Source organism: Nansenia antarctica (assembly GCF_963989245.1).
Source record: "Nansenia antarctica genome assembly, chromosome: 9".
NCBI lineage: Eukaryota > Metazoa > Chordata > Actinopteri > Argentiniformes > Microstomatidae > Nansenia > Nansenia antarctica.
This window is the reverse complement of record NC_137679.1, coordinates 42,233,649-42,258,194: the sequence shown is the minus strand read 5'-3', so window position 1 is coordinate 42,258,194 and position 24,546 is coordinate 42,233,649. Positions and strand designations below refer to the sequence as shown.

At 41.9% G+C, this 24,546-nt stretch overlaps 1 protein-coding gene across 1 annotated transcript; it reads right to left on the bottom strand.

Moving 5' to 3' along the window:
• Positions 1-1,300: 1,300 nt before the first annotated feature.
• LOC308165646 (zinc finger BED domain-containing protein 4-like) lies at positions 1,301-3,231 on the bottom strand (the record flags this gene model as incomplete). Its single annotated transcript, XM_080539796.1, has 3 exons — positions 1,301-1,802; positions 2,034-2,239; positions 2,542-3,231. 3 exons carry the CDS (start codon positions 3,229-3,231, stop codon positions 1,301-1,303), a joined length of 1,398 nt encoding a protein of 465 aa, XP_080395922.1.
• Between the last annotated feature and the right edge of the window lie 21,315 nt (positions 3,232-24,546).

Genomic DNA, 24,546 nt, shown 5'->3' with positions numbered 1-24,546 from the left:
ACATGGATATATATGTAAATATATATCATCCCATAAGTGGGTAAAATGTATATAAAAAAAAGAAATTAAAGAACTGAAATAAAATCATCAAGTAATTTAAAAGTCATACTAAATGTTAAAAATAATAGTAAAAGGAAATTAAATGAATGACCAACCTTGTTCTTCCCATACTCTGCCTATCTGATATATATATACAAACATAATGGAGAAGTTCAGCTTTGACCGATGCCCTAATTTCTCCTTTCAGCCACCAGCCTGTATCCTCAGAGTTGAAATCGGCCCTCGGCAGAGCCTCGTTTCACTTCCCCAATACAAGTGAAGGCGGTTCCAAAAATATAAAAAAGTCTGAGACCAAGTATTATTTAGTAAGAAACCCTCTACGTTTTACAGCCCAATTGGCTGGGATCACTCCAAACTATTAGCTACTAGCTAAAAAGAGGAAGTTCTCCTCTCCCGGAGACCATCTGGTCAAGAAGGGGAAAGTTACTTGCTCTTACGGCTAGTGAGCTTATTTTAGTAAAAGGGGAACTCCTTTGTCCTCAAGCTCTGTCCCTAGTTCAACATAAGACATTATTTTAATCAACAACAAGATAGCGCACACATCCTATCTCAAGTCTCAGCTACATCACATTGGTCCTATCTCACATTTCTTATACATCTTGCAACACAATCAACTAGGGATGTCCCGATCCCACTTTTTCACTACCGATACCGATACCTGGGCTTCGGGTATCGGCGATACCGATACCGATCTGATATTTGTATACATTTTTTGACCCCTGAATAATTATTATTAATTTATTTTTTCCTAACACCAGGGGAGCCACCCCTCCTAAATTTCGTTGTTTGGTACCTGTACTGTAGCAATGACAATAAAGACCATTCATTCATTCATTCATTCAAATACCTCCCCAGTATATAGTCCACACCAACAACAGTTAAATTAAAGACTGCCAGCCTTTATTAAAGCAACAAAAATAGTACTCTGCAGTACTCAGTGACCAGTACTCAGTAACTGGTTTAAAGTTAAAACTATTTAAACAGCAGCATTCAGCATTGTAGAAAAAATTGTTATGTCTGATAAGTCTTTTTTCAAGTGTAGCCAACTAACAGTAAAAACAAAATGGCTGTAAAACACAAGTTAAATATAACTTCCCAAATAAATATGTAAAGTATTCCAAATAAATAAGAATAACAGCTGCTTTGACAATTGTAAACAAAACAACAACAAAAAACAACAACAACACGCACACACGTTTCTTATGTGCCGTTTCTTTGTAACAAAGCTCTTGAACATTGTTCACTCAAGCATGAGGGAGAGATTCTTCTTCAGGAAGATTAGCTTTTCAGCATTCTGTGCAGTCAACCTGTTCCTTCTGTCATCAATAATAATTGAGGCTGTGCTAAAGAGCCTCTCACTCTCTACACTTGTACAAGGAGCACAGAGAAATTTAGCTGCTGTGGCTGCCAGGGAGGGCAGTCGAGGTTGGTTGACTTTCCAGAAAAGCAAGGGATTGTCTGACCGTGGAATAGGTGCCTCACTGAGGTAGGTATGCACTTGAACTTGTACGCTTGTGGTTATCCCAGGATCAGGTAGGCCTACTGTGCGTTCCTCCAGGATTTCATCAAAGATGTTGGCAAGGCTGCTGCTGCTGGTACTGGTGCCTGTCGCCTCCAACCGTGGAGTCTTGTCTGCTGGCTCAGAGGCTGTAGTTCCCTCCTCCAACACTTCCTCCATCTTCCCTACCTCTGCCATTAGTGCTGTCTTTGCAAGCCTCACACTGTCTGCATTTGTGAAGTACCTGTATAATAAAATAGCTAATATTAGTCAAATAATTTCCGTAATCAAGTTACTTGTCACAAACACACACACACACACACACACACACACACACACACACACACACACACACACACACACACACACACACACACACACACACACACACACACACACACACACACACACACACACACACACACACAACGTTGAATCAGATTAGGCTAAATAAAGTTAACAGAAATTCCCTTACCTGTCTTTGTACCGTGGATCAAGCAGGGTTGCAACCGAGTATAACGGTTCAGACTCCAAGTTGTCAAAACGCCTGTTGAGTGCGTCGAGGAGGGTGCTTTTCATCGTTTTAATCCCCTGGTCAGTGTCGTTTTCCCGACTGAGGACACGTCTCAGGACACACACGATGGGGATGACATCAGCTAGTGATGCCGATGAGGCACTCACCTAGGGGTGGGACGATTAGAAAATGTCATGAACAATAGCGCGAGACAAGTTCTGTGAGGATATTCGCGCGCGCTCATGTGAGGAATTGCAATTATATTACAGTAACAGTCGCTAACTTGACTGCAAAAGTAATGTAGACTAGGCTGAAAAAATAGCGCCAGACATTTGTTAAACACAGTTTATTCATAACATACGATTATGACGATTATTCAAATAATTAAAATTCTCCACGATAAAGTTATCGCGGCTGTTTTTATCGCGATTAACGATAAAAACGATAATCGTCCCATCCCTACACTCACCTCTCTTGTCATCTCCTCGAAAGGGGCCAACACCGTGACAGTCCGCTCCAACAGCCCCCACTGGTTTGCTGTTAGCGTCGCTGGCAGGTCATGTTCAGCCACATACGCCGAGAGTGACCGTTTCTGCGCGATGAGGCTTTCAATCATGTAGTGGGTGCTGTTCCACCGAGTCTGAACGTCCTGCTGCAGACGCTTAGGCGGCATATGAAGTTCTAGTTGTATGTCCTGCAGCCGTGAATATGCCAAAGGCGAGTGCTTGAAATGGCCTACCATTTTCCGCCCGTTAGCCAGTGCGTCACTCACGCTGCGCTGCGACAACAGTCCCTCATGCACAATAAGCTGCATAGTGTGCGCAAAGCATCCCAGACTCGCCACTCCAAGTTGGTCCATGCCCTTCTTCATATTTTTAGCATTGTCTCTTAAAACGACATGGACTTTGCTTTTGTTAATTTTCCATTCGAGCAGCATCTCCTCCATGGCTGCCTTAATGGAATCCCCAGTGTGTGAGCCACGGAACTCACGGGCATGCAGCACCGCTTTCTTGAAAGTAAAATCAGAGTCTATCCAGTGTGCTGTGAGACTCAACAACGACATTGGACACACGTCTGAGCTCCAAATGTCCGTTGTGAAGCTAATAGCATTGACATTCTCCAATAGTTTGGCGAGGAACTCACACACTTCATTGTGCATTTTCGGGATGGCATTTTCGGTTATATAATGCCGACTGGGCAAAGTATAACGCGGCTCTAGGTGTTCAATTAAACTCCGAAACCCCACATTCTCTACCACCGAAAGTGGTTGGTCGTCGAGCACAATAAACCGAACCAATTTCTCCGTTATTGCTTTTGCAATTTTGCTGTCTGGGGGGAGTTTCTCTCGCCTCTGCATTGACTGTAGCAATGTCTGCTGTTTCAGGGGCTTTTTCTTTGTAGCAGACGCTTGCAGGTAGGCCTGGTGCTGTTCCACATGGTATTTTTTTAAATGTTTAATTACATTAGTGGTGTTATACCGATTAGCATCGCTGCCGCCCCTCGAAACTGTTATTTTGCAAATCTTGCATTCCGCTGATGGACTTTTTTCGTCTTTAAGACTGAAGTATTCCCACACTGCTGACATGACTCTCACAAAGCTACTAGCCAACTGTCATGCACGTGACCACTGGCGACTACTGTTGTCGTCACTTGAGCGACACGCCGGAACGGGCACGCGGATCGGGCACGCGGATCGGAGCCTTTTTTTTCTGGTCCGATCTCCGATCCAGCATTCAGGACCAATATCGGGTCGATATCCGATCTCAGTATCGGATCGGGACATCCCTACAATCAACCCCATTCTAGTGGGTATCTTGGATATGTTGATTTCTCTCAGAGTATATGTGTTCAACGTTTCACTTCCTGATTCTATTCCTATGCAAGCAGGTCTACATTTCATAGCAAATCAGTCTGGCAGATCATGGCAGAAACATTCATCATTGCAGAGTCATTGGTGGTAAACCCAGGTTAATCATGGGGAACAGCTCGATGTCATAGTTCAAGTCCAGACCCAATGCTGGCATTGGATCCTCCGTGGACGGAGGTGGGGTCTGCTCATCGTTGCCCTCTGGTGGTGTTATAATGACCTGTGGCAGGGTGGATTGCTCGATGCCTCCCTCTGGTGGCAAGAACCGTGGAGTGATCTTCAACAACCACTTATCCGGTGTGGTGAATATCACACAGTCCTGCAGATTCTTCCTCTCTGATGCTTCTTCAGGCTATCTGCACGACTGAAACTCTTTCCACACTCGGAGCACTGGTATGGTTTCTCTCCTGTGTGTATTCTCTGGTGTGCTTTTAGGTGTCCTGGATGATTGAAACTCTTCCCACACTGGGAGCACTGGTATGGTTTCTCTCCTGAGTGTATTCTCTGATGCGTCCTTAGGGATCCTGCTTGATTGAAACTCTTCCCACACTGGGAGCACTGGTATGATTTCTCTCCTGTGTGTATTCTCTGGTGTCTCTTTAAGACTCCTGCTTGAGTAAAACATTTCTCACACTGTGTGCACTGGTATGGTTTCTCTCCTGTGTGAATTCTCAGGTGGCTCTTTAGGTTTTGTTCCCGATTGAAACTCTTGCCACACAGTGTGCACTGGTATGGTGTCTCTCCTGTGTGTATTCTCTGGTGTATAGTTAGGTTTCCTGCATGAATGAAACTCTTCCCACACTGGGAGCACTGGTATGGTTTCTCTCCTGTGTGTATTCTCTGGTGAATAGTTAGATATCCTGCCCACCTGAAACTCTTCCCACACTGTGTGCACTGGTATGGTTTCTCTCCTGTGTGAATTCTCAGGTGCCTCTTTAGGTTTTGTTCCCGATTGAAACTCTTGCCACACAGTGTGCACTGGTATGGTTTCTCTCCTGTGTGTATTCTCTGGTGTATAGTTAGGTTTCCTGCATGAATGAAACTCTTCCCACACTGGGAGCACTGGTATGGTTTCTCTCCTGTGTGTATTCTCTGATGCTGCTTCAGGTGTGCTACATGCTTGTAACTCTTGCCACACTGGGAGCAGTGGTGTGTTTTCTCTCCTGAGTGTCTGTGTTGTTTATGGTTCCCTGATGTGGTGGAGCTGGGCTCACTGTCTGAACTTGCGTTGGAGCTCTGCTCATCTGTAAGAATATGAACATATACAGGGTTACAAACACATTTTGTGCAAAACATTGAGAAAAGTTGTCAAAAAGAAGAATATTATTTTAAATAGATATATACCTATAGTTTATACTGCAAAACATGGTGTCTCTCAAATATATTGTTAAAAGAAAAGGTGTAATAAAATAAAATAATATAAACATGCCTGTCCGTCATATACGTGTGAGTTTGTCCCAACATAATACACGGGTCAAAAGGTCAAATGGTATGACCAAGTGGATTGGGGGAGTAACACAATGGTTAACCCATTTAAACCGGGGGCGCTGTTGCGTTGTTCTACCTTTCAAGCCGGTAAAACGGATACGTCATTTTGTAGTATGTGTATTTTTTCCACATTCTTCTGGTCTCTTGGCCAATGGAATGCATCAACATATACACGTGGGAGTATCTACACACGTGCAGATTATAATTTTTTTCACGATATCTTGGCAACAGCGGAGAAGTTTCTGAAGTTAGTTGGGAAGGGAGTGATATTGATGATGAGCTGCAACGTTTGCAGGAAAAGCACTATACAAATAAAAGTTATTACTATGATTATTATGACAATGTTATAACTGATTCGGATGATTTAGAAGGCTTTGAAAAGGAATGGAAGACGGACAACTAGCACCGTAATCCTAGGAGGCGTTTCAACCGCGTCTCGTCAGCCTCGACAGCCTACAGTAAAGGGCCCTCCAAACTCATCACAGCTGGCTGAACTGCGCCCTTCAGTCGCCAGGGCAAGACAGATCGTTAGCCAACTTGTTGAGCCACTAAAGTGACGGTGCAGCCCCCCCTTCTCTCCCCCCACCCTCACTCCCTGCCCCCAACTCCACAAACCACTCAACCCCAAATGAAGGTCCTTAATGACATTCGTGTGAACACTGACTCCAGAAAAATCTCAGTTTTAGTACTACTAGACTGGTTTAGATCCTACCTACAGGACAGAAGCTATTATGTCTCCATTGGCAACTTTGTGTCCGACCAAATTAAAATGACGTGGGTAGGGCTGCCACAAACGATTATTTTCATAGTCGACTAGTCACCGATTATTTTAACGATTAGTCGACTAATCGGATCATAAATTACAGCTTATCGCACAATTACTCAATCGCTCTTATTTAGCTATCATCTTCTAAATCAGCTTCTAAATTTAGTTTGAAGTTGTTAGGTGTTGTTGTAGGCATGTGCTAACTAAAAATAAAGACAATTAAAATGATTGTTCACTCAAAAATAGATATTTTAATGAACTTTGCAGATTTATTTCTGGCATCACTTGCATGTAATGTAATGTAAAGAGTAGTAGAGGGTGCAAACTGCTGAGTAAAATGAGGTAGGCTAGGCACTAGGCAACCAAAAGAATACAAAAACAAAAATAAATACTTGTACAAAAGTTTTGCTTTGCTTCACTCATCTCATAGTAGAACGCGTCTTCTTAGCACTGTAACGTTAAGACAACATTTTTAGCTATTTGATAAGTATCGCTTTGATGACAACGTAAAATTATGTAAGAAGGCTTTTAACGTAACGATATCGTTAGCCAATAACAAGCTAACTAGCTTACCGAGACGAGCCATCGTCTTCCTCGTCATCTGCCACAACGTGTGCCCCGGATGACCGACACTGCGCATGTACATCAAAGACACTGGGAGACGCTAGCCAGTGGCAGCTTCAGGGAAGAAAAACGAATGCTTATCGAATGAAATGAATGGTCTTTATTGTCATTGATATAGTACAGGTACCAAACAACGAAATTTGGGAGGGGGGGCTCCCCTGGTGCTAGGCAAAAAAACAACAAAAAAATACGCTTATTTCAGCTCCAAAAAAACATGCGACTACGGCGATTACCAAATATGTCGGCGACGATTTTGGTAGTCGACGTCGTCGTGACTAGTCGGCTAATCGTGGCAGCCTTACATGTGGGGTTCCCCAAGGGTCAATCCCCTCTCCTATTCAATCTTCCATTGGGACACATCATAAAAAAGAACAAAATTGCATACCACAACTATGCAGATGACATACATAGCCCTGTCACCGAACGACTACCGCCCGGTGGCACTCACACCAATCATCATGAAGTGCTTCGAGAAACTAGTCCGGGCCCACATAGTCACACGCCTCCCGCCCAACCTGGATCCATACCAGTTCGCCTACAGAGCCCACAGGTCCACAAAGGACGCCATCGCGACGACTCTCCACTCCACTCTATCCCACCTGGAGAGGGGAAACAGCTACGCGAGACTGCTCTTTGTGGACTTCAGCTCTGCCTTCAACACCATCCTTCCAGACAGGCTAGTGACCAAACTACTAGACCTGGGACTATCACACTCTATATGTGCATGGATCAAGGACTTCCTGTCTGACCGCCCCCAGACGGTGCGGGTGGGCTCCCACACCTCCACAGCCCTCAGACTCAGCACCAGGGCTGCGTGCTAAGCCCCATCCTCTACAACCTCTACACCTACGACTTCACCCCCGTCCACCCCAGCAACTCCATTGTAAAGTTTGCAGACGACACCACCGTGGTGGGCTGCATCTCGGGGGGGGACGAGGCGGCGTACAGGGATGAGGTAGAGCAGCTGAGCAAGCTGTGCAAGGTTAACAACCTGCTGCTGAACCAGTCAAAGACCCAGGACTCAGGAGGAAAAAATCTGAGGTCCAGCCCCTGCTCATCGACGGAGGGAGCGTGGAGAGAGTCTCAACCCTCCGATTCCTGGGGGTGCACATACAGGATGACCTGTCCTGGAAGAACAACACAGCAGCCATCATCAAGAAGGAACAACAAAAATGGGAAAACGAATTAGCAATAACAATTACGGATGACGATTGGAAAGAAGCATGCAAAAGAATATTTAAGACAACACAATCAAAATTCTGGAAAGAATTTGCTTGGAAAATAAATATGAAGATCTTCCTAACACATGTTGTCAAAATATAGGCCAACAGGCAATGCAGAATGCTGGAGGAAATGTACGGAACGAGAAGCCAATCACACACACATTTTCTATACATGCCCTAAATTGAAAAGGTTTTGGGAGGCAGTTCAAGTAAAAATAAAAAATACATTTACCTTACAAAATCCTATACATCCAGTCAATATTATACTCGGTCTTATTCCATTAGATATATACAGAGAGGGAGATAAATATTTGTACACCATACTACGTATCGCGGCTTTAAAGCAAATCACACGTAAATGGTTGGACTTAAACCCACCATCCGTTAATAATTGGAAAAAAACTGTTGAAGAGATAAAAGAAATGGAAAGAATTACTTGCAAAGTGGGAGGCCGTGAAGAGCAATTCACTATGAACTGGAGTAAATGGACCGAATGAATGAGTAGGAAGGAAGCCCCCCCCTCCCCGATCCCACCCCTCCCACCCCCCTCCCTTTGTCTCTTACTTTTCTATTTCTATCCCTATAATTTCTCTCTTCTTTTTCTATATTTTCTCTCTAGTCTCTATTCTTTATTTTCTTTATTTCTTGTTCTCTTGATAAAAAATAAAAAAACAAACAAAAATGATGCAGGATGAACTTAAACAAGTGAAGAAAACTTGTAAAGTGTGTGAAATGAACTTGTGAAATGTACCGTATTTTCCGGACTATAAGTCGCGGTTTTTTTCATACTTTGGCTGGTCCTGCGACTTAGTCAGGTGCGACTTATATATCAATAATTCATAATCTCTGACTGACATGAACTGACATACGGTAATCTCTGACTGACATGAACCAAGGAGTAACTTCCGCTAGCGCCTCATACACGATAGAATAGCCATTATACTTGACAATGTGGACATTAAACACGACAATGTGGACATTAAACATGATGTTATGGACCTTAAACACAATGTTATGGACGTTATAAACGATATTAAAGTCATTTATTCCTTCCAGAGACTGTTCTATGTTGCTAAGTTACCCCCGCGAGGCTATTTTGTTACTTCCGCTAGCGCCACATACGCGATAGAATAGCCATTATACTCGACAATGTGGACATTAAACACGACAATGTGGACATTAAACATGATATTATGGACCTTATACACGATTGATAGGATGCGTTTTATCATTGTGCTTAGGTAAACCCTGAATGCTTAATCATTGGTGATTATCAGCAAGTTGTAATATCTAAAGTGCTGACACAGGCTGCAAACTCTCTGTCTGTAACTGGACCTGGGCCAGATTTAGAGAGCACGGGTAGTAAGACCAGTATAGGTTACCAGTGGTCAGCAACAGAGCAGTACAGCATGGACACAGGATGGAGACTTATATGGGTACTGGGGTCAATAGATCAGTATATTTGGGAACGAACGGGCAGCTGACTGAGAGTCAGGTAACTGTTGACCGGCCGTTAGGGTATTGGAAAGTGGCGAAAGCCACATCTAACTTTAGTGGCAAGGGACAGCTGTTTCCGGTGGCAGCGGAAATCTAGCATATAAGGCCGCTGCAAAGTGTCAGACGATGTGTGCCTCTCACCGTTGCTTGCCGTGTGTTGAGAGGCTGACCCAGCGCTGTAATGGAATAAATCTATCTTAATTGTTTACTTGAGCAAATCTATTAATTAATTGCACCTCGGCCTGCCGTCCTTCATCTGACATTCATCTTATCAACGATATTATGAACGTTATACACGATATTAAAGTCATTTATTACCTTTCAGAGGCTGTTCAATGTTGCATTGTTTGTAGGCCGCCCTTCATCCTAACTACTTCCGTTTTTCACCAAGCTATCTTTGTCATGGCCTTATACACGATAAATAGTCGTTACTCTCGACAATGTGGACATTAAGCACTATATTATGAACGTTATACACGCTATTATGAACGTTATACACGATATTAAAGTCATTTATTACCTTTCAGAGGCTGTTCCATCCTGTTTGCTTGCTCCCGCGACGCCATTTTGCTAACCTTCGTTAGCAACGCGCTAGCTAGCCCTGGCTTTACACTCGATAATTTAAGTATTTCTAACCTTTCAGAAGAAGTTTTAACGTGAATTATGTCCTTCCTGGGCTTACAAATCCTCTCATGTCTCTTCACAGTGCCAGACTAGAGTCAAGCTCAACAGGGTCTTCTTTCCCCGCTGATTCCGCCAAGCCCGTTCCCTTGAACCATGCGACTTATAGTCCAGTGCGACTTATATGTGGTTTTTTCCTCTTCATGCCCCATTTTTGGCCTGCTGCGACTTATACTCGGGTGCGACTTATAGTCCGGAAAATACGGTAATGTAAAGTCCTGCAATAAAGTATAAAAAAAAAAAAAAAAAACACAACAGCGGCTCTTCTTCCTGAGAGTCCTCAGGAAAGACCACATCAGACAGGAGATGCTGGTGGCCTTCTACCGCTGCGCAGTGGAGAGCATCCTCACCTACTGCATCTGCAACTGGTTCTCCAGCTGCACAGCCGCAGAGAGGAATGCGCTACAGAGAGTCGTGAGAACGGCCCAGCTGCTGGATTGAAAATCAGGTGTAGTGCTGAGGCACAAATGTGTACATTTCAAGCCTGCAAACTGCGACACTTTAAATGAATGTGCAATAACACTATGTGCAATATGACAACCCTAGGGTACATAAGGTTGCAGAGAATAGGAAATGTTAGAATAGGTATAGCATAGCATAGAGTACAGCACAGTGTTTTATTTGTACAGTATAGTATAGTGGATAGTGTACATAGCCTTTATTTATGTAAACCAGCTCCTTTCCCTTCTTGCTTTTTTTTATTATTATTTTTTTGCTTTCCTAGACCCAGGGGAGCCCCCCCTCCCAAATTTCGTTGTTTGGTACCTGTACTATATCAATGACAATAAAGGCCATTCATTCATTCATTCATTCATTCATTCATTCATTCACATGCCAGCTAAAGAGCTAACTGGATGCACTTTATTATTTTACTTAAAGTAGATATACTATCTTTCTTATTTTGCTAGAATTGGGCTTCATGGTAATACCATATTGGCATATTTACAGTACATGGACAGTGGATTGAAGCATTGGAAATGTCTGTTTTTTTATAGTTGGACATACGATTTTTTTTCAGGTGAGAGAGTAAAGTCAAAATGACATTATCTGACTGCATTGCCCACAGCAATCCAATATTCAATTATAATTATGTTATAAATTGATATGGATCAATTTATACCTCTTATTAGATTATAAATACTCTGGTTGTTATGTTTGCCTTTTGGTTGACAGTAAAAGAGGGAGAGAGGAGGATAGAGAGGGAGAAAAGGAGAGAGCAGGATGGTGCACCAGAGAGAGAGCGAGCAAGAACCAGGTGAGAAAGTTGACAGGTAGTCAAGACCACATAAGTAAGTAGCCTTGAGAACCGATGGTTCTTGAGCCTAACGGCCCATAGGTCTGTTTCCGTAGCGTGAGGCGACTTAATGTACAAGTTAGTACACCCCCTGGACATGACGCTGGTATGTCGCAGGGTCTTACCCCCTGGGGGGGGGGGTCCAGCAAACCTAGGGGAAACACTGTCTACCATAGAGCTAGGAGATGTAAACATGGTATCTACCATAGAGCCATGAGATGTAAACATGGTATATACCATAGAGCCATGAGATGTAGACATGGTATCTACCATAGAGCGATGAGATGTAAACATGCTATCTACCATAGAGCCATGAGATGTAGACATGGTATCTACCATAGAGCCATGAGATGTAAACATGCTATCTACCAAACATGCTATCTACCAAACATGCTATCTACCATAGAGCCATGAGATGTAGACATGGTATCTGGGTAGTGGTGGTCTAGTGCAGTGATTCTCAACCCTCTCCTCGGGGCGCCCCAGCCGCTCCACATATTTGATCTGTTCCACCACCAGCACACCTGATTCAACTAATCAAGTACAAACCATAATTGCTTTGTACTTGATTAGTTGAATCAGGTGAGCTGGTGGTGGAACAGATCAAATATGTGGTAAGGCTGGGGCGCCCCGAGGAGAGGGTTGAGAATCACTGGTCTAGTGGATAGTGAGTTGGACTTGGGATCGGAAGGTTGTGAGTTCAAATCCCGCCTGAAGCCACACCACTACTAGTGTGCCCTTGGGTAAGGCACTTAGCCCTCAGTTACTCCAGGGGGAATGTCCCTGTAATTCGTAATTGTAAGTCGCTTTGGATAAAAGCGTTTGCTAAATGGCAAAATTATTATTATTATTAAATTATTATCTACCATAGAGCCATGAGATGTAAACATGGTATCTACCATAGAGCCATGAGATGTAGACATGGTATCTACCATAGAGCCATGAGATGTAAACATGCTATCTTCCATAGAGCCATGAGATGTAAACATGCTATCTACCATAGAGCCATGAGATGTAGACATGGTATCTACCATAGAGCCATGAGATGGAAACACTGCTATTGCTACTAGTGTAGGAATATGCGTGTTTTGTTTGTCTCAAATAGCAGTGTTTACATCGCTTCATTAGGACAAAACAGAGATAATTGTATTCGGTGCACCTGACAAAAGATCGAAAGTCAGTGCAAAACAACAGCCACATGAACTCGATAACTAAATCAGCCTACTATCACCTGAAAAACATAACAAGAATGAGAGGTTTCATGTCCAAATAAGACCTTGAAAAAAAAAAAACTCATCTATGCATTTGTTTCGAATAGACTTGATTATTGTAATGGTCTACTAACAGGCCTATCTAAAGGGGCTGTTCGTAAGCTGCAGCTCATCCAAAACGCAACTGCTAGGGTCCTAACAAAAATGAATACGTTTGAACTAGGGCTGCAGGATTTGGGGAAAAAAATCGAATTGCGATTATTTGGACAGATATTGCGATTGCGATTTAATTTAATTTAGTTTTTTTTTTTTTTTTAAAGCGACCCAAAGGAAGTTTTTGTAAAGTGTGGCCATATCTCCGGCTAGGAAGGTCGTATCAACGTGCAGTTTGTTTGTACGTCTGCAGGGGACTTAGAGGGTCCCTCCTCTAGCACCCCCACAGCCCGAGCTACGAGTGAAAGAACTAAACTTACATTGGGTTGCTTTAAAATCAAGCTTCAGATTAAAACATGTGATGGAGCATTACTAACCTGACTCAGGTGGTTTGTTTCACACAACCATCTAGGAAAGCTTCATTGGAAGCTGTTTGGAAAAGGGCAGGTACTTTCAAAAATACTTGGCAGGTGATTGGATGAATCTGTCTATCACCTTCTATCATGGGCTAATTTCAGAGAGCATTACCACATGATGCCATCAAACTGTTAACTGCTCTTATGCCATCAAACTGTTCTAATGCAAGGATGAGAACTTAAAAGATATGAATTGGAACAACATATTTATGTATGGGTTTTTTAAACAGCTGCCATTTTGTTTCTCTCAAGTGTCAATTTTTTTTGAACAATTCCAATATGAAAATAAAATAGGACCTTTCTAAAAACAATGTTATTTAATTATGGCTCAGGAGCAGCATCTAAATATTGCACATACTGCAATCAAGTTAAATAAAGTCATAATAAAAATGTCCAGTAAAAAAGAATAGGTCCTTTCTGTAAACATTGAAATAGATAAAGCTCTTCAACTCGTCGTAATGTATGAAGTGCACGGCTCGACCGCAGATCGGTTGTTGTTGCATAGTACTCCACATTTTTCAGCTCCGTACGCGCGGGATGGAATCACATTATCTTTTATCCAGCGTTTGGATTAGTTTTTTTAAACCCTTCGTTGCTCACAGTGTTAATAGACACCACGTCTTTAGCGAGGTAATGCGTGATGGAATTGGTTATTTCCCTTTTCATACGGCGTAACAGCCGCAAACGACTCTAAAACTCTAGTTTGCTTAACGTTAGACCGGGCTACGGGACTTTCACTTAACTCTCCGTTTCTGACCGTACACTCATCATAGAGTGCCTGTGATACTTTTTCAAGTGCTGATACAGGTTTGTGGTGTTGCCTCTGGATGGAGCGATTGTTCCACGACAGGTTGTGCGCAACACCTGCTTTTGTTGCACATCTGTCGTCCTAAACCCGAAATACTTACAACAGAAGTGCTGTTTTTCTTCGGGACTAAATCGTTGCTTCTGGCTCTGCTGAAGTCATTTATCCACACCATGAATGTTGCTAGCTACTGAAACGTCTTCACAGATTCACACCTGGGCGTTTCACGTGCAGTGTTGTTCTTGGGTGTGTGCGTTCATTGACGTTGAATCCGACGCGCTGTATAATGTATCCCAAATCGCAGGCTTTGCGATTTGCTAATCGCACCATCTCAAATCGCGATTTCGATTTAAAATCGATTAATCGTGCAGCCCTAGTTTGAACACATTACACCAATCCTGAGATCCCTACACTGGCTACCAGTCTCTCACAGAAAATGGTCTGGGACCAAAATACATTTCAGATCTCCTCCCACCCTATATTCATATCAGATCTCCTCCCGATATTCATATCAGATCTCCTCCCACCCTATATTCATATCAGATCTCCTCCCACCCTATATTCATATCAGATCTCCTCCCTCCCTATATTCATATCAGATCTCCTCCCTCCCTGTATTCATATCAGATCTCCTCACCCTATATTCATATCAGACCTCCTCCCACCCTATATTCATATCAGATCTCCTCCCTCCCTATATTCATATCAGATCTCCTCCCACCCTATATTCATATCAGATGTCCTCCCACCCTATATTCATATCAGATCTCCTCCCTCCCTATATTCATATCAGATCTCCTCCCACCCTGTATTCATATCAGATCTCCTCCCTCCCTATATTCATATCAGATCTCCTCCCTCCCTATATTCATATCAGATCTCCTCCCACCCTACATTCATACAGGGATTAAAGCAAAAAAAATCTCCTGACGGGAAAAAAAATTCAGGCCAAATCGGGGCCGGTGGCTTTCCGTGCGCAAAGCGCGCGTGCGATTTTCCGTTCTACGTTCTAATGCTTTGACTTTTCTTTCGAAAAATGTGAATACATTTCCGCGTTGTAGAAAATCAACGACACATCACTAGTCAACTAACACGGCTTGTTTTGTGAGCCTGCTAACAATGTAAAGTAGTCTTCTAGTTAACTAGGTAACAATGTAAAGTAGTGTTCTAGTTAACTAGGTAGCAGTCCAATCCATTTCGCTGCAGTATTTTGGCTTGACTAGCGAGTTTGTGTTGTGATTCTCAACAACGTTGAAACGTAGTTTCACCCTTTTCCATAGTTTTGAATAATAAATGTGTGGACTGACGATGTAGCGCAGCCTAACGTATTCAAATAATTATTTAACAAAGTTTTATTCTGATAATTATTCCCCCTCCTCCCAGACTTACAAGGTCACACTATTATTGGATTGGTTGTTTGCGTGCCGGGTGAAGTTAGCTAAACATTTAACCTGCTAGCTAGCAAGAGAAACATAATGTCACTCTCCAAAGGTCTAAAGAGGAAAGTTGACAGTGAAAACAGGGTATTTAAAGAGGAATGGACAGCGAACTATGCGTTCATCCTACCTGGTTTCATCAATGCAAAGCCGTTGTGAGACTCACATTTTACGTGCTCACAATGTTCCCTTTCTATACATGCGAGTCGTCCTTTTCGTCAATGAATGTGATAAAGACGCACTAGAGGAATTGATTGGTGCATAAAAACCTTGAGAACTGCCGGATTAAAGTGACATCCATAATAATAATAAATCATAATAATACATTAGATTTATAGCGCTTTTCTAGACACTCAAAGACGTCCATATCACCAGATAGCCAACAAATAGTGACCGATGGGAGATGCCAGTTTTCTCGTTAAGTGAGATTTAAATAGCCTAATATTATTTTTTCTATTGGCTCATTGTAATTATTAGTAATTATTATCCCTAGTAATGTAGCGTGTTTGCTCTGTCGTTTCAGGAGCATATAGGCTAAGCGGATTCAGCTTCTTCTTTTTTTTTTGCGCCGATTTTGTTGTCAATGTTTTTCATAAAATTAAACTGCATTTGCTTTGTTACTGTTCACATGTGTGGTGCAGTCACATTCACATAGCCTATAAGTAAACATTAAGTTTGAATGATTTACTGAGCTGGCGTTACTTTTTTCAAACCACACACCGCATGTCGGCTATTTCAGCACCACGCACCATGTCCACCTACTTATCACTATGAGGGGTTCAGCGTCAGTGCACCCCGCTGCAAGTTACTGTCGCATAGTTGTAGCCAATAAAGGCCTATATGTAGGCTATATAGGCTATTATATATCATTTATATACTTAATACCAACATCAAAATAGATTGTATGCCTCTACAAATCATATTACACCAGGTAAAATCCGTCACAATTTGGAATAAATCCGTCGCAACTTGGAATAAATTGACGGAAATCCGCCGTAGCGACGGAGAACTTTAATCCCTGTTCATATCAGATGTCCTCCCACCCTATATTCATATCAGATCTCCTCCCACCCTGTATTCATATCAGATCTCCTCCCTCCCTATATTCATATCAGACCTCCTCCCACCCTGTATTCATATCAGATCTCCTCCCTCCCTATATTCATATCAGATCTCCTCACCCTATATTCATATCAGATCTCCTCCCACCCTATATTCATATCAGATCTCCTCCCACCCTGTATTCATATCAGATCTCCTCCCACCCTATATTCATATCAGATCTCCTCCCTCCCTATATTCCCTAAGGCCCCTAAGGTCAGCTGCTGCATGCTCCTGGAACAAACTCCCTGAAGAAATCAAACAGGCGCAAACCCTAAAAATATTTAAATCTAAGCTAAAAACCTTCATGTTGCAGCAGTTATGATTAAACAATTCTATCAATATATTTTATCCATTAACTATGGTCTTATTAAATTGTTTTTTTTAATCAATTTACCTCTTATATTTGCTTTTATTCAGTCGTTTTTATTTTCTTGCTATGCTCCTCTTGCTGTATTTTTAAATAATGCATGTAAAGCACTTTGAATTGCCCCTGTTGTATGAAATGTGCCATACAAATAAACTTGCCTTGCCACTGGCAGCATTGATTTTACAGCAGTGCAATGACCCTCACCACTATACAACAAAGACTTACCATCCGTGTCTTCAATCTCCAGTTGTACTTCGCCCTCTTCTTTCACCATCCCTCCCTCCTCCCTCATTTCTTCTCCTCCATCTTCTTCTTTCACCATCACTCTCTTCTCCTCCACTTCTTCTTTCACCATCACACCATTCTCCTCTACATCTTCTTCCTCCAGCTTCACTGCCACCATCTCTGGACCCCACCATGTGATTTTCAGGGCTGGAAAACCACAGTCACATCCGGGGGACTCTGTGGACTCTGGTTCATACATGGTTACATGAGCTGAAGAGGACCTGCAGCTAGAAACAATGGAGGCACAAACAGTGCAGAGTCAATTATAAATGACAGCCAACCAGTTCACTGAAAGCCCATCTAGACTGACAGGACATGTGCTGTAAATGCAATAATCTATGGATTACTGATTGCATTTCTTTGTAATTAAAGGGTCTGGAAAATAGACATTAAACGGTTCCAATTAGTATTTTGATATTTGATATTTTAAATACTTAACACAAGAAAAAATGACAATAATCTTCTAGTTAGGCTCAACTTCCTGGTCAGACAGAGGGCTGTATGGGCATGGACTTTGCACGCTTGACTGGCAGCTCCCTTTCAAGGTAGCTTGCTGCGTTATCATACATGACATTCATCTATTAGATGTGCTTATAGTTCTGCCCTTTAATTACCAACTGTTTAGCTGCTGCTGAAATGTACTGAGCTAATACAATGACTTGGCTAAGATTATAGTTATGCACCTGGCAGTATAATTCATCATATCAATTCAATGACCACCATTAGCATACTGTACACCTGGCACCCTATGCAGTGTTTCCTCTACATGCATTTATTGGTGGCGGGCCGCCACGAATGAATTTCCTCCGCCACGAATTGATTCAGTCCACAAACAAAACCCAAAAAAAGTTCTCAAAAAAAAAAAAAAAATCTGAACATTTTAGCTGATTAAAATATATCTGATCCTAGATCAGCACTATAATGGATGTTGACTAAAAGTGCACCTACATCCACGCCCATCTCTCTCTAACCGCTGATCCAAAATCAGATTAATGACATTCAGTTGACGACGTGACACAAGGGCTCCTGATTGGTCTAAATGTGAACTGTGGTATTATTGTTATTGTGTACAGGCCACCGTAGTGACATCAGGGGGGTATTCCATCAACATCGCTAAAGGGAAAATCCAGGTTTAGTCTGATAAATCTCGCGAGAGTTCTTAAAAATATCCAGGCATATTCTGATAGGTCTCGCGAGAGTTATCAAAAATAAGCCAGGATTTTCCTTTAGCGACGTTGATGGAATACCCCCCAGGTCAGGTGGGCAGGTTACGACGAGACAACAAGAGACCGGTATTGTAGAGCTTACAGAGCGAGTTAAAATAAAGACACTTACATTGAAATACAGAAGGACTCACGTGTATGTTTAATAGAATAACACAACATGGTGTCAGAAGTCCTGTAAGTGAGTGTTAAGAGTTAGATCGGCCGACAAGTGTCATTTGAGCTCGTGACGGTGAGAAGGGAGAAGAAAAAATGGATGCTAATGCTAACGCGGGAGCAGCTGCAGTCCAGAGAGCTTCTTCGAAAAATTAAACGAAAACAGCGACAGATGGATGGATTTTTCAAGAAAAAAGATGTCCCAGACACTTCAAACATTGCTGAAGCTAGCAGTGGCTATGAGCGACCCGAAACTGCATGGCTGGCAGGACCAAAGAAGCTAGGTGGTGGATCAGCTAACAGCGTTTATGGCGGGGTACCACCACCACCAGCTACAACTACAACTACAGCGGGAGAGCCATCAGCATCGGCTAGCTGTGTTGGTGTATCAGCAGACATTAGCAAGTCAAAAAACTATTCTTATGTGCCGTCACTTTAGCAACGACACAGGATTGTCAAGGGGAAAAGAAGGGGAGACGATTTTTTTATTGACAACGGAATTACATGCTGGAAAAACATGCAGCTAAAATTCAGGGAACATTTGGACCTTCAGAGACACACGGGAGAAGTACGGGAAAACAGGGCTGATGTGGGTGTCATCAAAGGTAAGAGTTTGTTTTCTTTAACTCAGCTGATACTCAGCTGTTTACCGAATGCTCCATCTGACTGTGATTTTACTTCTGTAATGTGGTGGGTTGACATAATTCACGCACGGAACTATAGGTTGAGAGTATTGTTCCGTCCGCAGTTGAGTGCGTAGTACCCAAGTTGTTTAGACTGTTCTATTTACTGCTTGAGTGTGTTGTTGACAATCGTTCATGTCCTTCATTAAACGTTTAGCTTTGTCATTTGATACGCCGCCTACGACTACCAACTCTCTGCACTACAGTAAACAGTTAATCAGTAACGTTAGACGCTTTTGTGCTCATGTAGGCCTACTTCGCATTATATTATAGCTGATGATCTTTGTGTGTGTGTATGTGACTGTCAGTCACAAGTTTATATTCTGTATATTCATTATTATTTTTTTGGCCATCCTCTAGTTATGGCTGAAATGAGGTCGTTGTTTTGGAAAAAAAAATGGGGAAAAAATGGTCAGGGCTATCCGCCACCAATGTAAAAATTCCTGGAGGAAACACTGCTATGGTGAATTATTGAACCAGGGTTCGACAGTAACGCTTGCCCGCTTGCCCGGAGCAAGTCAAAAATTCACCGGATTTGTTTGCGCGAGCCCGACAACGCTGCTGGATCCTGAATATTTTTACCTTTGTGCAGGAAGAACAACAGACGGCGCAGGCGCCAGACCAGACTAGATGATCGTGGAGTGAAGATATTATTATTATGCCGTCTGTTGTTCTTCCTGCACACAGTTAAAAGTATCCAGGATTCAGCACCGTCATCGGGCTCGCGCAAACAAATCCGGCAAATGTTTTACTTGCTCCGGACAAGCGTTACTGTCAAACCCTGTGAACACAATAGGCTACTTGTGGACAGGATTCACAGCATGTGTATGACTTACTGATCAGTTGTACCACAATGGTGTTGTCCTCCTTTTCTAATTCGCTGCCGTATTTTCACAATATCCTCCATGTTTAGTTTCTTCCCACACTGGACGTAGCACTGGCGCATGTCGTCATGACCAGAACAAGCAGAAGCATCCATCATTGCCCAGATGGGGAGTTCACAGTGCAGGGAATCCTACGAATAAAGATGATCAAAATATTAAAACAAGAATGAAGAAATTTAATCAAAACATATGTTATGTTATTTTTTTACCAGAAGTGGAAAACAGTAGCCAAGCTATATGTAGGTCCATATACAGTATATATATATATATATATATATATATATATATATATATATATATATATATATATATATATATATATATATATGCATTTTGGACACTGACAGAATTTTTGTTATTTTAGCTGTTTACCAAAACATATTCAAGTTAGTTATAGAATGCATATGGCCTTAAAGTGCAGACTAAATACCCTCTTTAATTTGAGGGTATTCCTATCCAGATTGGAGGAAGGGTCTAGGAATTACAGCTCTTTAATATGTGGCCCCCTCTTTTTCAAGGGAAAACCAAAAGTTTAGCTTTTTCTGTGTTGACAACACAGCAACTAGGCTGATCATGCCATGATTTTCAAATACCATTTACAGGCAACAGGATAAGAGTGCAGACGAAATGAAAATAGCGATTGAAAGGTAAGAGATTACAGATTTGAAAAGATCAAGTTTGTATTGTTACATTTAACATATATAGGGGTGTAACGGTACAGACACATTTCAGTTTGTGGTTTTGAAGTCACGGTTCAGCACCTTTTCAGTACAGCAGTGTAAAAGTAAGTAAGTAAGTAAGTAAGTAAAGCTTTATTTACATAGCGCCTTTCGAACATGAAATGCAATCTTTTACTTAACAAAAAGTGCCATGGATAAGTGGTGGAAAGTGTTTGTGCTTGTTTATAAAGGGCTGGTAACATTTGCTGTCTGAAATGCGGACGAGAGGGAACTAGTAGGCCTACGTCATGTCATGAGTAATTCACTAGGGTAATGTTACAGAGTTGGCTGGTTAACTAGCCAAACAAAGCCACATCTATTAACATGATTGTATTTGATTGTAATGAATAAGTATGTAATAATGATCTTGTATCACTAACGCAGCTCTGTACTGACCATTGTATCTAGCAGCTCTCTGCTTCATTCATCAATCACTCCAACTCCTACCATCAGGTCGGCGCCTCCGTTGTTGTTCAAGCTAGTGTCGCTTTCCCAGTCTTTGTGTAATAAGTGAACATGTTGTAATGTTTGCCCTCTAGCACAGTTATAAACTTAATAAATGACTCACAGTTATAAACTTAATAAATGACTCGTGTTGTCTTCAGTCTCAGCACTGTGTGCGCTTACTGGTCCACCATCTTTGTTTCACGTCCCGCCGTTTCACATCCCGTTTCCTGGTCTCGCGGGAATAGCTGACGTCTGTCCTATTCATCAGAGCAATTGCGCGTCATCTCCCTGTCATCAGAATGTCCACGCCCCTTTTTGGGTGATAGAAGCGGAGAAGTTTGACTGGTGGTCAATGGGAATTTCTGGTCTTCGCTACTTTAATCCGATAAAATAAGAAAACCGTAGTGCTTTTTAGATATTAGGAGCACAAATCCGATGGCCAGTTAGGCAAACTATTATATAGTGTCGTTGCCGATCAATGATCGACGTCGTTATATAGAGAAAATTAATGAAATAGGGGTTGATTCACCAGAGCAGTCATAAGTCATCTCCCTGTCATCAGGGATTTGTAGTTCTTCATTTGATCTAGCCTACTAAGGTACTACTTAGTACCTACTAACCCTTCACCCATAACGGCTATCGACTAGTGCTACTGTGCATGATATTTCTATTGTAATCATGGGAGATAAATGTTCAAAGAAGAAACGAAAGCAAACGCTGTTGGGGGGACTGGAGGTGAAGACGTTAGGACCACGGCAAATCAACTGAAGAACTACAAATCCCTGATGACAGGGAGATGACATATGACTGCTATGATGAATCAACCCCTATTTCATTAATTTTCTCTATATAACGACGTCGGTCATTGATCGGCAACGACACTATATAATAGTTTGCCTAACTGGCCATCGGATTTGGGCTCCTAATATCTAAAAAGCACTACGGTTTTCTTATGTTATCTGATTAAAGTAGCAAAGACCAGAAATTCCCATTGTATGGTTGCCATGGCAGCAACACTATAACTTGGCATACTTTCATACTTTCTCAAACTTAAATCCAATCTTGTATTGTAGATACCAGATCATCTTGTTGCAAAATATTTTCAGATGCTTTGTTCTCCCCTAACTATCATTATAGCTGATGACTAGCAATAAACTAAGCCGGATGGCATAATGGTTGTATGGATTCAGCCGGGGCAACGCCAAACCAAATTGTCAAACATTTCCCTCCCTCAGTTTCTCCCCCCAGTGTACAAATGTCTCAGATGCTCCTGTGAAAACAATATAATTTCCCTGCGGGGAACAATAACGTTTATCTTCTTCCTCTAAGCCTCTAAAATCTGTTTCAAAACACAAATGAAGCAACACATCATACGCATTAGATTTGTGTAGTTACCGCTGGTACTCCTAACTGAGTGTTTTAATTATATTTATGTTGTTTATTGTTGTGTGTGGATGGTTCTTCTTTGTTATGTGTTTTGTGATGCTCACCAACAACTGAGGCTGTGAGCATTGATGACTTTTATTTAATCTAATTTGTATTTGTTGTTATTTGTTGTTGATGCTTCTTTCTCTTGTGTTATGTATGTTGATGTTATTCTTCTGTGTTTTATGTTTTTGTGATGATTATTTGTAGATGTTTTCTGTGGACCCCAGGAGGAGTAATAATCCTAATAAATCAAATCAAATCAAATTAAGCAACTGAGACTTTCCTTACCTTCTCAGAAGCATTGTGCAGTAAACACTACACTACTATAGTACACAGTACACTACTATAGTACACACTACACTACTACAGTACACAGTACACTACTACACACAACACACAACACTACACTGCTCCTCTGAGATACCTGTTGAGCACAGTGGGACCATACTTTCTTCCTCGAACACACAAACACACTCCTGACTGAATATAATAATAATCATCATAATCATATATGACATTTAGCTGATGCTTTTATCCAAAACAGACTTGCATTGCAGTGAGTTCATAACATTTTTCAGTGTATTATGGTCCCAGCGGCAACCTGTCTTGTTCTATGCACGCACAACCTAAATAATAAATATTGATCTACTACAGAGACAGAAGAGGGTTTCTCTCTCCTCTGCAGCCTGTGTGTTGGTGTCAGAGAGGACGAGTGAAAGAGACACTCTGCAGCTAAAGCTGAGACTCCATTAGAACGGCAGAAGCGCAGAGAATCACAACAACCTGCGTTCTAGAATCCTCCTATTAGAACACAATGAGTTCTGAGAGAGATAGTTCTATTAGAACACAATGAGTTCTGAGTGAGATAGTTCTATTAGAACACAATGAGTTCTGAGTGAGATAGTTCTATTAGGTCACAATGAGTTCTGAGTGAGATAGAGCAACGTTGCCTCTCAACAGGCCTCTTCCCTCCTGGGAACCCGAGTTTCTCTTCACTTACCAAGATGGGTAGAGCGGAGCTCTGAATCAATCTCTGTTATTGTGTTAATGGACATGAAGAGGCGCCCTTGTCCTGGTCTGTTCGTTGTGTCTGGGCCGCGTTCTCCTGACTGAAACCCACAACACAAGTTAAGAAATAAAAGGTAGAAGAAGAAGAATGAACTGAGGTGTATATCTGAGAGTCAGGCTGCTGTTGTTTAGAGAACAACACGCTGATGCTAACTGACATGGAGGTCCTCTGTGGGTCAGCTGGTGCTAGCACGGCGCTAACAATGCTTAGGTTGTGGGTTTGATTCCCGCTGGGACCATATATACTGAAAGATGTATGCACTCACTGCAATGTAAGTCTCTTTGGATAAAAGCTTCAGATAAATTACATATTATTATATTATATATGGAATGAAAAGGAAGTTATTGTGTTGAACTACAGTACTTGGTGCAGGATAAAGAAAACATGTTTTATTCTTCTGATTAACAGACAGTTAACAGTTGAGTTATGGCAGCAGTCTTCATGACTCACAAGAAACAGTTATTTCAAGGGCAGTAAAACATTCAAATTGGATAAACACGTCTGAAATGACGATAACCGCCCACACAACCACATTTTAAAACACAAACAGCTGAATACCACACGGTAACACGTCACCATAATGTAAACAGTAAAACTAAAATACTTTAGCGTACTCATGTAAGAATGTGCTGAACTGTCATGAGAGAG